This window comes from Chenopodium quinoa, unplaced genomic scaffold (genome assembly GCF_001683475.1).
Source record: "Chenopodium quinoa cultivar QQ74 unplaced genomic scaffold, ASM168347v1, whole genome shotgun sequence".
Taxonomy (NCBI): Eukaryota; Viridiplantae; Streptophyta; class Magnoliopsida; order Caryophyllales; family Amaranthaceae; genus Chenopodium; species Chenopodium quinoa.
Window position 1 is genome coordinate 322,916 of NW_018744718.1, and position 12,479 is coordinate 335,394.

At 48.6% G+C, this 12,479-nt stretch overlaps 1 protein-coding gene across 1 annotated transcript; it reads right to left on the bottom strand.

The window, feature by feature from the left end:
* Positions 1–9,170: 9,170 nt before the first annotated feature.
* On the bottom strand, positions 9,171–11,567 carry LOC110703055 (transcription factor bHLH25-like). The gene is made up of 3 exons (XM_021880815.1): positions 11,196–11,567; positions 10,827–10,934; positions 9,171–9,269 (listed from the first exon to the last, which is right to left on the bottom strand). The coding sequence occupies exons 1-3, from the start codon at positions 11,565–11,567 to the stop codon at positions 9,171–9,173; spliced, it is 579 nt and encodes a 192-aa protein (XP_021736507.1).
* Between the last annotated feature and the right edge of the window lie 912 nt (positions 11,568–12,479).

Consider the following 12,479-nt stretch of genomic DNA (forward strand, 5'->3'; position numbering starts at 1 on the left):
TCAACCCTCTGACCACTCTGAAGCTCAGAATTCCATGGGGCCCTACAAGGACCCGGAATTCGCCCGCCAAAGCGTTCACGAACGCTTGGGTTCGAGGGAGGTGAGTGTGCATAGCCGCCTCACCTTCCCAGAGGATACCGGACCCCACCCAACCTTGTCTCAGCCGGGGACGAAAACCACTTCCACCTCTGAGAGAGGAGGGAGCGAGGTCCCTGAGGCCGGGTACAAGGGGAAGGCGGTCATGGTTCCATCGAACTCGCCCTTCCAGAAGTGGATTCTGGAAGAGCATGTGCCAACGGTCAAAATCCCGGCACATATTACTTACGATGGTACCTCAGATCCTAAGGATCACATTGCCTCTTACGAGGGGCACATGTATCTGAACCCGAGGTCTGAGGCTACCTGGTGTAAATACTTTCCTACGACCCTCAAAGGTGTTGCCCAATCCTGGATCACCAAAGGGCTCAAGGAAGGCTCCATAACCGGTTGGAACGACCTCTCCAACAAGTTCAAGAGCAAATTCTCTACGGCCAACCGCCGAGAGAAGACCACTGCAGAGCTAATGAGTCTGCAGCAGGCGGAGGACGAGAGCCTCCGCGACTATCTGACTCGCTTCAGCAACGAGTCATCCGGAATCACAAGCCTGGATCAAGGCCTGGCCGTGTTCGCGCTACGGAACGGCCTCCAAGCTGGAAAGTTCCTGGACTTCATGGTCATGCATCCCCCGCAGACCCTGGAGGAAGCCTTGGAAGCATCGGATAGGTTCATCCGAGCCGAGGAGTGGAACAGATCCAGGTCTCAGTCTCGTCCGAGAATTGACAAGCCGAAAGGGCAGCAGCCCGAAGTCTCGGCGCAGAGGAAAGGGAAGGCTAAGGCCTCAGAACCGTCCTCTGCTGCCGAGCCGAAGAAGGAAAGACACTTTCCCTACACGGGAAGGTACGATTCATACACTCCACTCTCCCTTCCCCGTGCTAAGATTTTCAGCACGACGAAGGACGAGGGGAGATTCAAAAAACCTCGTCCGTTGCCTCCCTGGCATCAGACGAGGGGAAAGGACCAGTGGTGCGAGTTCCATGACTCACCCGGACATCGCACCGAGGACTGCGTCCAGCTGAAGGACCAGATTGAGGATCTGGTCCGCAAGGGGTACCTGAGCCAATACCTCGCGGACAGGCGCGAGGAGAAAAAAGCTGAAAAAGATTCTCGGCAGGACCTCAACTTCGCTCGGAAGAAGGATAAGGGACCTCAGGGCAAGGAGTCCCTCGACATCCTGGTTATTTCCGGGGGAATCTCGCGAGGCACAGCCAAACGCCAACTGAGGGGTCTAACCCATCAGATTCATCAGGCTGAGCTTCGGCAGTCCCAGTCACCGGCGCCGAACATCCTGTTCACAGCCGAAGACTGTGAGGGGGTGGTATACCCCCACGATGACCCACTAGTAATCATTCTGGGCATCGCCAACCGCAACGTCTGGCGGACCCTCGTCGACGGCGGTAGCGGGGCGAACATCCTCTTCCGAGGAGCGTTCGACCAGCTGAGGATGGGAGCCGAGCACCTGGCCCCCGCACCCTACCCGGTGTCTGGATTCAACGGCTCTTCCTCGTATCCTGACGGGAAGATTACACTTCCTGTCACCATCGGCGAAGGCCGAGCAGCTAGGAATATCATGGCCGAATTTTTGGTCGTAGATGCTCCATCTGCATACAACGTGATCATGGGGAGACCCCTCATTCACGGCATTCAAGGAGTCGTCTCCACGTATCATCAAATCATGATATACGTTTCAGACGAGGGACGCTCCGAGAAAATAAAGGGCAGTCAAAAAGAAGCCCGCCGATGCAATCACCTCAAGCCATCCACGTCTCGCCGAGGCGACCGTGGCGATGGGGAGGAAAAGCACCGGGACCGAAACGCCAAAAAGCCGAGAGGCTCAGACGTTTCGGCTAATGAAGCCCCAGACAACGAGAAATCTGATGGGGGCCAAAAGGCTGACTCCGCCTCAGAGCCGAACGACTCTGATGGCCAGCCGCGGTCAGGAAAGTCTGCTAATATTGATAGCAGGCCGGAATTCGAGGAATCCAACTCTAAGAGCATGGAGACGGATGACCTGACCGAGTCAATAGAACTGACCGTAGGAGATCCGAACAGATGTGTTAGCATCGGGTCGTCACTGGAGCCAAACACCCGTGCGGCACTCGTCCAACTCCTACGGGCCAGTGGAGACGTGTTCGCCTTCTCAGCCGCAGAAATGCCCGGGATTGATCCGGACTTCGTCTCCCATAGGCTTAATGTCGACCCCTCCAGTCGACCCATTAAGCAGAAAAAGCGGAACTACTCCGCCGAAAAGAACCAGAACATCGCAGCTGAGGTCGATAAGCTCCTAGATGCTGGGTTCATTGAACCCTGTCAGTATCCGGAGTGGCTGGCCAATGTTGTAATGGTTCAGAAGGCAAATGGTAACTGGAGGATGTGCGTTGACTTCACGGACCTGAATAGGGCATGTCCCAAGGACTCCTATCCGCTGCCGAGGATCGACCAACTGGTCGACTCGACAAGCGGGCATGCTCTGCTCAGTTTCATGGACGCATTCTCGGGATACCATCAGATCTTCATGCACCCCGAGGACCGAGCTAAAACAGCGTTCATAACAAGTTCCGGGTTGTACAATTACAGAATGATGCCCTTCGGATTGAAAAATGCGGGGGCAACATATCAGAGGTTGGTTGATCAGGTTTTCGCCGAGCAAAAAGGCCGAAACATGGAGGTTTATGTTGACGACTCAATCGTCAAAAGCATAAAAGAAAAAGATCATGTCACGGACCTAGCCGAAACCTTCGCCACCCTCAGAAAATACAAAATGAAGCTGAATCCGAAGAAATGTGTCTTCGGCGTGAAGTCAGGCAAGTTCCTCGGCTTCATGGTCAGCAAGAGGGGGATTGATGCAAACCCCGCCAAAGTACAAGCTGCTTTAGACCTCCCCGAGCCGAAGACAAAAAGGGATATTCAGCGTCTAGCCGGGAGAATGGCTGCCTTGTCCAGGTTCATCTCACGAGCCTCAGACAAAGGGCTCCCTTTCTTCAAGGCGCTGAAGCTCCAAAATTCAAAAGGCATTGAATGGGGAGACGAACAAAAGTCAGCCTTTCAGCAGCTCCGTGAACACCTGGCTCAACTCCCAACACTGGCAAGGCCAGTCGTAGGAGACATCCTATACTTATACGTTGCGGTCAGTCCAGCCACGGTAAGCGCGGTGCTGCTAAGGGAAGAAGAAAAAGTTCAACAGCCGATCTATTTCGTCAGCCACACCCTGACGGATGCCGAGACGCGCTACCCATTGTTAGAAAAAGTGGCTTATGCAGTGGTGGTGGCTGCTCGGAAGTTGCGACCCTATTTTGATTCTCATCAAATAGCGGTTCTAACTGATCAGCCGTTAGAGAAAGTCCTCGGCAAGGTTGAAAAATCCGGTAGACTAGCAAAGTGGGCTTTCGAGCTCACCGAGTTCAGTATCGGTTATCAGCCGAGAACAGCCATCAAGGCGCAAGCCTTGGCAGACTTCTTGGCCGAGTGCTCCTATCAGGAGACTCTGGATGCAAGGAGGAAAATCTGGACCGTCTTCACGGATGGGTCCTCCACCGTGAACGGTTCGGGGGCAGGGGTCGTCATCACCTCTCCCGAAGGCAAAACCTTCGAGTATGCACTAAAATTTTCATTCAAAGCCTCTAACAACGAGGCCGAATATGAAGCAGCCATTGCTGGCTTAGACCTGTGCATATCGTTGGAAGCCGAGCATGTCTACCTCAAGACAGATTCTCAGCTGGTCGCCAATCAGATCCGGGGGGAGTATGAGGCTAAAGAGCCTTCAATGGCAGCTTACCTCACAAGGATCAAATCGACAATTGCGAAGCTGAGATCTTTCGAAGTAGAGCTGATCCCAAGGGGTCAAAATGCTCAAGCGGACGCACTCTCCAAACTTGCAAGCTCAACTCTGACTGAGTTAAGCCGTTCTGTCTATGTGGAGGTGCGCCGAGAAAAGAGTGTAGCCGAAGCAATATCAATCTGCTGCGCTGCACTCGAGCCGAGCTGGATGGATGACATCCTGGCTTATAAACTCAGGGACGAGCTCCCCGAGGATAGGAATTCGGCCTCCAAGATAAAGCGGATCAGTTCACGATTCCTCGTCTTCGGCGGCCAACTCCTCAGAAAATCCTTCTCCGCTCCATTGTTGAAATGCGTGGGTCCAACGGATGCCGACTATATTCTCCGAGAGATTCACCTCGGCATCTGCGGAAACCACATAGGAGGGAGAACCTTAGCCCACAAAGCTCTCAGGGCAGGGTATTTTTGGCCTACAATGATCTCGGATGCAAAGAACATGGTCAGAAAATGCGAGAAATGCCAAAAATTTGCACCGGTAATCCATCGGCCATGCCTAGATCTCCAGCCAATTCTTAATCCTCTTCCATTTGCACAATGGGGGTTGGATATTCTGGGACCCTTTCCCGAGGCCCCATACAAAAGAAAGTGGCTGATAGTCGGAATCGACTATTTCAGCAAATGGATCGAAGCGGAAGCTGCTTCAAGCATATCTGAGCAAACTGTCAGACAGTTCATCTGGCAGAACATAATAACTCGGTTCGGCATCCCAAAAGTTTTTGTGTTCGACCACGGCAGACAGTTTGACAACCTGCCCTTGCGCCGATACACTGATCAATTCGGGATAAAATTGGCTTACTCCGCGGTTTGCCACCCTCAGAGTAATGGCCAAGCCGAAGCCGCAAATAAACAGATCCTTAACGCTCTCAGAAAAAGAGTAGAGGATCAAAAGTCCAAGTGGGTAGAGGAACTTCCGGGAACCCTCTGGTCACTCCGGACAACCGAGAAGGAGGCAACGGGGCATTCACCTTTTCAGCTGGTGTATGGATCCGAAGCAGTGCTTCCAGTGGAAGTGGGCTCAGAAAGCCTACGAGTGAATCTCTTCTCAGCCGAGGAAAATGAGCAGCTCATGAAAGAGTCCCTCGACTTCCTTGACGAGATTAGAGATCTAGCCCGAGAAAGGATGGCTGCACACAAGCTCAGAATGAGCAAGTCCTACAACCGAAGAGTCTATCAACGACCTCTCAGAGTTGGGGATTTAGTTTTGAGGAATGCTGCAGCTGTTCAAAAAAGTCGCATTCATGGCAAACTCTCAGCATCTTGGGAGGGACCTTATGAAATTTATCAAGAGCTTCAGCCCGGTACCTTCAGACTCAAACAAATGGATGGCACCGAGCTGAAAAACCATTGGAATGCCGATGTGCTCAAAAAATACTATGTGTAAATCCTTCGGATAGTACAATCTATGTAAGTACACTGATTTTGTTTATAAAAAGGCCATCGAGCCAGTATTCATTCAGATTGCGTGTATTCTTTAAGTCTTTATGCTTTCTACGGTTTTTCAAAAATTCAAGGTTTCATTCGGCGCTGTCCGGGGTATTGCATAATGATGCCTTGTACCTCGGCAAGCCGTAAAACCTGCCAAAAAAAGATACAAGCCCGAAGTATTGCATAGTGATGCCTTGTACTTCGGAGAATCTGTTCCTTTGGGCAAAAAGGCCATAGACTTATCCGAAACATAGCCTAAAAAATAGGAACTGATAAAGCCCCGAAGTATTGCATAGTGATGCCTTGTACTTCGGATGAATCAGTTCCGGGTGGTAGTTGCAACTCTGAAGTATTGCATGATGATGCCTCGTACTTCAGATAAACTGCTGCCCCGGCATGGTGTTTCGGATAGTTGTTCCCTTGGATGAATTGAAGAAAGTGTCACAAGAGTACCATCTCTAGAGTGAAAACTCTCAGGTGGGAAATCAGTACTTTAAAAACAGATGTAGAAAATAAAGCAAAGTGTTCAAAGATCCTCGGCTTAGCCGAGAAAAATTATCAGCCATTCCAGAATTCAGAAGACCTCATCTTCAGATTTCTGGGGGGGCAGAGGGAAATAGAGAAATGGCACAACTGATCTAATACCCTTCAGCTCAGCCGAAGTTTGATACTTATGTCAGTTTTTTCACAAGTTGAAAACATCCGAGTACAAACGGCAAAAAGAAGTCTCAGCAGAAATGATTCTCGCTAGCCGAAGTTCTGCACTTAGCAAATATTTGAAAGATCATTCAAAGAAAGCAGTAAAGTGCGAAGACTGGTAAAGCGAAGAAAAAAAAATACACAAGAAAGCTGAGAAAGTGAACTTCTTTGAAATAAAAATGTTGAATTACAAAAATAGTCGGCAGCCGCCCACAAGCGGAAAGTAACAGCTGCCGAAATACGTACAGGCAAAATAAAAATATAATAAGCTGTTGTACGATAAGGCAAGCTGAAGCAAAAAAAAACAAAAGGCAAAAATTCAGAAAGCGGCAAGTCTAAAGTTGAGCGCATGATGAACCGCAAGATTCTGAAGACGACTGCCCGAGTTCCTATGCTTCAGCCTGAGGATCAGACTGATCAGCTTCATTGGGCCCAATGGTGGTCTCAGCTCCAGCAGCAGAAGAAGCAGGCTTTGCACTCTGCCGAGCCTCCCTTTCCCTCTGCTCAGCCTCCAACTCCATCCTCTCAGCTTCTTCCTCGGCTTCCTCAGCCTTAAGGATTTCAGCTTCGATTGGAGTGGCATACTTCATGTGAGGGTCTTCGGGATCTTGGACCCATTCAGCACATTTGGACCAGTCCAGCTTCGGCTCAGCATGAAGGCAGACCCTTCGGCACACTCTGAACCCGTTTCTAAAACCCATTTCATACTCTTCTTGGGTATAGATACGGACTTTGAGTAGAGCCTCAGCATCGGCCAACTTCTTCTTCGTCTCCTCCAAGTCTTCCTCGGATCTCTTCAGCTCATCGACGAGCTTGGAGGAGGAGCCTTTCAGCTCGGTAAACTCTTGCTGAACCTGGGAAGCCTCGGCCTGAACTTGGACCATTTCTTCCTTCTTGGCAGTGAGCTGATCCTCAGCCTCTTGTAGCTTAGCTCTTTGAGCTTCAGCAGCAGCAGCAGCCCTTGAGAGTTGGACATCCCTAGCTTGGAGCATCTCTTCAGCAGCCATTCTGCTGGCTTCAAGAGATTCTAGCTGATGCTGCACTTCAGCCTGTGCAGCAGCTCCTTCTTGGATTCGGCTCTCGATAGCAGCCTTGAACTTGGAGATGTCCACCCCCAGGTGCTCTTGGAGGAATTTTTCCCCTTCCATCAGTGGGGGAAAAACTTCCTTCTCCATAGCGTCGCAGAAGGTCTGGAGGGCTTCAGCAGCCTTTTTCTCGTACTCCTCAGCCTTCTGCTGCTTCTCTTCAGCTGCTGCCTGCTTCAGCTTAGCAAGCTTTAGCTCTTCCTCGGCTACCCTTTGATCGTGCTCGGCAGCGTCCACCCTATCTTGTAGGGAATCTATCAGCTCTACAGTGAGAGTTTGATTGTGCACGAACTGAAAACAGGGGCACAAGTTAAAAAAGTAAAAAATAATAGCTGAAAGGTTGAGTTCAGAAAGAAATCAAGGCAAGGAGAATTACCTGCATCATCAGCAGTTGGTTGGACCTGGCAGGGTCAGGAACTGATCTGCTGGATTCGCCCATCCCAGCAGTGGCCTTCAGCGACCAAATCCTTGCCCTATCTACTTCGGACAGGCCAGCAAAATCGCCGAAGTAGGCTGCAGCACCTTCTCGGTTCTGACCCCATATAAGGTCCCAGATGTGGTCTGGGACTGGAATTCGGGGGGCCGAGAAACCCATTTCTCCAGACTGCAGCGTCTGGAAGGAAGGGAAGGATGACGATGGAGCCTCTTTAGCTTTGGGTGGCTCAACGTCCTCCTCCTTCTCAGAAGAGTCAATTATTGTGACCTCTTCTTCTTCAGGTGTGAGGACGAAGGCCCCAACCTCTCTGGCAATGTCCGCCGTGAAACCCTCAGCACTGGGCATCACGGCGTCTCCATCCTTGTCCTCGGCGGCACTCTCTCGAGCTTCTTCCAGAACCTCTCCCTTAGGTTTGGGAGTTCTCTGATCCACCTCCATCTTGGGGGGTGGCGGAGAGGCCCTTGGGGGTGATTGAGGCGGTGGCCGGGGAACCCTCGGCGATCCATTGCCTTCCTCGGGTTCCCTTATTTCAACGCCGATGGTCATCGGCCTCCGCTGAAAGTCATGCGGGCCGATGATGGCCATTCTTCGGCGCCTCTTCTGAAGCGGCTGCTCGTCCATACCCGAGTCTGAAGACTCTTCTTGTACTTGGTCTTCGGGACGAACAGGGGCTTTCCCTTCCCTGTGTCTGCTGCTCTCTTCAGACTGTAAAGGGCAGGCAGGGGGAAGAATGTGAGTAAAAAAAAAAAGAAGAAGAAAGACAAAGTTAAGTCTAAAGGCTCACCGAGGTCTTCAGCAAAGCCTCGTCTTCTTCAGCTGCCCTAGCCGCAGCTTCTTCAGCAACTCTGGAGGACCCTTCTCCACCTTCACAAGCTTCAATAACCCGTGCAACCTCTTCGGCTGTACGGGCAGCTTCAGCTTCTTCTTCCAGCAGCTGAAACAAGGGATCTCTCTTCTTCCACCAAGGCTTCTGCCTCTGATACAGAGCAACAGCCTCAATTTGGAAGTGGGAAGAGTCTAGGTGAACCTCTCGGCGCCTTGGTTCAGTGATAGGGGGAGCCCGATCAGTTACGACTCGTTCTCGGTTGACGCCAAGGCGAGCGTAATCAATGCCGACGTTGGTCTCGTCCCGTTCTGAAAAAGAAAAGGGGAGAAGTCAATTCAGTTAGTTCGGCACATCACAAGAAAGCAAAATGAAAGAAGAAAAGAGATAATTAAAAGGCCTCGGCCCCAGCCGAAGAAGATTACCATCCCTAAACTTTCGGCTGAGGCCGACAGCTGCCAGCATATTCTCTTGGAAAACATAGTGCGTATCGGGGAGCCAAGTCTCCGGGATATGCTGCATTCGGCCGCTGCCTCCCCGGTTCGGCAGCTTGCCGAAGATGTTCTGCTGATTAAGGTTCGGGTCTGGCCCGCTATCTTCGGGAGGACCTAAACTTCCCATATCAGGATCCGGCTCGGCAAGATACCGGGGAGCGCTGAAAACGTAAGGGTGGCTCGGCTCCGTGGGTGCCCTAACCCAAATCCATTGACCTCTCCAGTCCTTGTCTGAAGAGTCGTTCGGCCACATGGTTAGGAACGGGGGCCGAGACTCAATCCGATACCACCCAGAGCCATGGCATCCGTGCCCACTTTGAATGTTTGGCACTAGCCGATGGAGCCTTTTGAAGCAATGCAGGTTCGGCACGTACCTGAAGAATTTGCAGACCCATAAGTACGTCATTACCCTTCGGATGCTGGTGGGGGTCAGCTGGCACAGGGAAATGTTGTAATGGATCAGCAAGTCTCGGACGAATACGTCCAAAGGGAACCTCAGCCCGTACTGGAGTTGTCTTGTGTACACCCCCACATACCCCGGGGGTGGACGGTGGATTCTATCGGAGGCCGTGGGCATTCGGCACCAATACCCATCGGCTTCAAGGATGCCGTAATGCAACTCAATTTGCTCGGCAAACCGGTACTGATCAGCATTCTCCACCCACCATGAGTAGGGGCGGTTCTTTATCATGGCCGAAGCTACTTCGGCATCCTCCCACTCTGAAAACCCTGGGAGGATATCCCAAAGGACAGCGGGAACTTCATCATCCCGTCCTGAAGCGCTCACCCCCTCAGCCCTCTGAGGAGGAGCCGAAGAAATGGGAGTCGCCCTAACCCCTTCAGCAGGGTCAGACTCTGTCCTTCGTCCATTCCAGGTCCCAATCCTGTCCCTGGGATCGGGGATTAGCCTTGCTCTTCTTGGAGCACGGGCTCCACCTCTAACTCCCCTCACCATTGACGAATTTCGAAGGAAAAAGTCGAAAAAGGGGAAAGAGTGCAAAGTCGAAGAAAAATGAAATAAAATCAAAGGAATTTACCTTGATCTGAAGCAAAAGTCGCCGATTTACGAATTGGTAGTGACAAGTCTCAGCTTCTAAGCTTAATGCTCGGGGAATTTGCGAAGTTTTGATGCGGGCTCTTGAGCGTTCTTGAGAATTCTGGGTTTGTGTTGATGAATGAGTGGGGAGAGAAGACGCGCCTCTATTTATATCTCCAGAAATGGGAATTCAAGGAGTCTGCGTTTCAATTTCTCTCAAGCACCCCACTAAGTAACCGTTAAACACACGACCTTGCAGTTAAATCGCCCACTACCCGTCCAACTTCCGCAATTATCCACATTAACTGTTGTTATCTCATTAATCATGGGTTAATTACGGTTTAAATTCACATTTTTGGATTAACAAATCATTCACTTCCCTCCTTTTCTGATTAAATCAAACCCGACCCGTCATCCTTCCAAATCGGGTCTGGGGGGCAAGTTGTTTGGGTCCAATTTAGTCCAATTGGGCCTGGTCACTGAATGATCCAATTAAAAGCCCAAGGTTAAGGTTCAACTCTCCAAATGTGCTAAAGTCAAAAATCAACATCCTCAAAGCCATGTCAAGGTCAGTCAACGGCCCAATCAGCTTGGCCCAGCCCAACTGACTTCCGGGCCCAATCCGCCTCCTTCATTAGCCAAGGTATAAAAGCCAACAATTTGGTCAATTCTTGGTAAGACAATAAAGCCTCAAGCAACTAAACTCTTGCACAGCTTTCTCTCTCTAATATACTGACTTAAGCATCGGAGGGGCCTTCCTCGGCGTCCCCCCCGAGGCTAGTTTACGTGTATTTGTTGTGCAGGAAACCCTCGGCTCCTGCGTCGTTCGGACCGAGACCAAGTTCCCTCAAGATAAAAGGATCTTCCGAGATTCGATTGTTTTCATCCGAAACACCTTTGATTCAACATTTTGCTGTTTCACTTTCTCTTCTAGCTTTTTAACGCGTTCTTGGAGGTGTTCCACATATTTTACTGCTTCTTCAAGCACCGATACTTTGTTTATCTATAAATTAATTAACAAATTAAAAACAATCTAAAACTAGCTGGCATTCATTAATATATATTGATATATATGATATGTCAATACTATAGTTGGATATTTCTCGGTGTCTATTTTCAAAATAACAATTTTCGTAAATGAATAGCAAAAGATTTATTAATGATCAAAGTTATGAGTTTCAAGTAGCAAATATGCCTAAAAGAAACGATAAAGTAGGGTGATTCTAGTCATTCTACTTTAGATAGATGAGGTCAAATTTGTTACCTTTTTAAGACAAGGAATGAGGGCAGAGAGAGCAATTAATCTTTGACTAAGTATGTCTCTTCTGCGTCGCTCTGCAATAACATGGTATTGAAGATTCAATTTAGATCTTGAATCCATTGATCTAGTAGTCCTCTTGTTACACCCACGACTTTCGTTCTCTTTAGGAACATTATCATCCTTCACCGCTGGAGAACGTAAAGCATCCGATATGGAAAAATTCCAGCTGCTACTTTTGAGTCTCTTAGAAGCAACCTCAAAACTAATAAGATGGGGAGTTTCGACGATTCCGATTTCACCATAGTCGTGGTCATCTTTCGTGCAAGACGCGAAGCTATGTGATGATACACAAGCATTATATTGTAGAGACTCCATTGTTCCCTAGGACAAATAATAAGATCAAAGATTGAGTATGAAGGGTTATTTTATTTCATTTGTTGGTGTTATTTGGTCAAGAAGATAGGGTAGATCCAAACATTTATAGTACACAATAAATTATTATAGCACTTAAGAGTAAGTTTAATTCTGAAAATCATATGAGGTATACACATCATTATAATATAATATAATGAAAATTTTGACAATTACCACCTAGAACTGTTTCCATTTTAACAATTGCCACCTACTATTAATTTTTTAAAAAATTACTACCAACTTTTTTTTAAAAGACCAAAAGGACTCGTTGACTCTCAACCACCTTATGACGTCATGTGGGCCCCACATAATACCTTCCCTCCCCTTTTCCCTCCCATTTCTTATTTCTTACTCGATACTTCACTCTCATATTCAATTTTTCGTTGAAGAAATCGAAAACATTGAGATTAATTGTCACATTGTTCGTGATGCTATTACAGAGGGCTTAATTGCCCCTTCTTATGTTTCCACTAAGGAGCAACTTGCAGATATTTTCACTAAGGCGCTTGGGAAGTCTCAGTTTGATCATCTTCTTTCCAATTTGGGCATTTACAATCCCCATGCTCCAACTTGAGGGGGGTATTGGAGGATATATTTTGGGAATTATTAGGATATATTTAGTTTCCATAATTTATGCCTAGTATATATTTTGTGCCTAGCATAATATCTTTTTGGGATCTTTTGATTATTTCCTAATTCTATCGGGTTAGGAAAACGATGTATTATTTATTGGTTATGGCCATCATCATTGTAATTCAAGCTTTGAGGTTTTACACAATTTAACACATATAGACCACTAATTAAAATCATATCAAATGATTATGTATATTATATTGCATTGGTACGTAGGAGAAGAACCTATATATTATAAAT

Bases quoted from the DNA above. Each gene is read 5' to 3' on its own strand.
- LOC110703055 (XM_021880815.1), bottom strand. From the start codon at position 11,567: ATGGAGTCTCTACAATATAATGCTTGTGTATCATCACATAGCTTCGCG. The intron at 10,935-11,195 runs GTAACAAATTTG...ATTAATTTATAG, and splicing joins TCATTCCTTGTCTTAAAAAG to ATAAACAAAGTATCGGTGCT. The intron at 9,270-10,826 runs GTGTTTCGGATG...CAAATTCTTCAG, and splicing joins AGCAAAATGTTGAATCAAAG to GTACGTGCCGAACCTGCATT.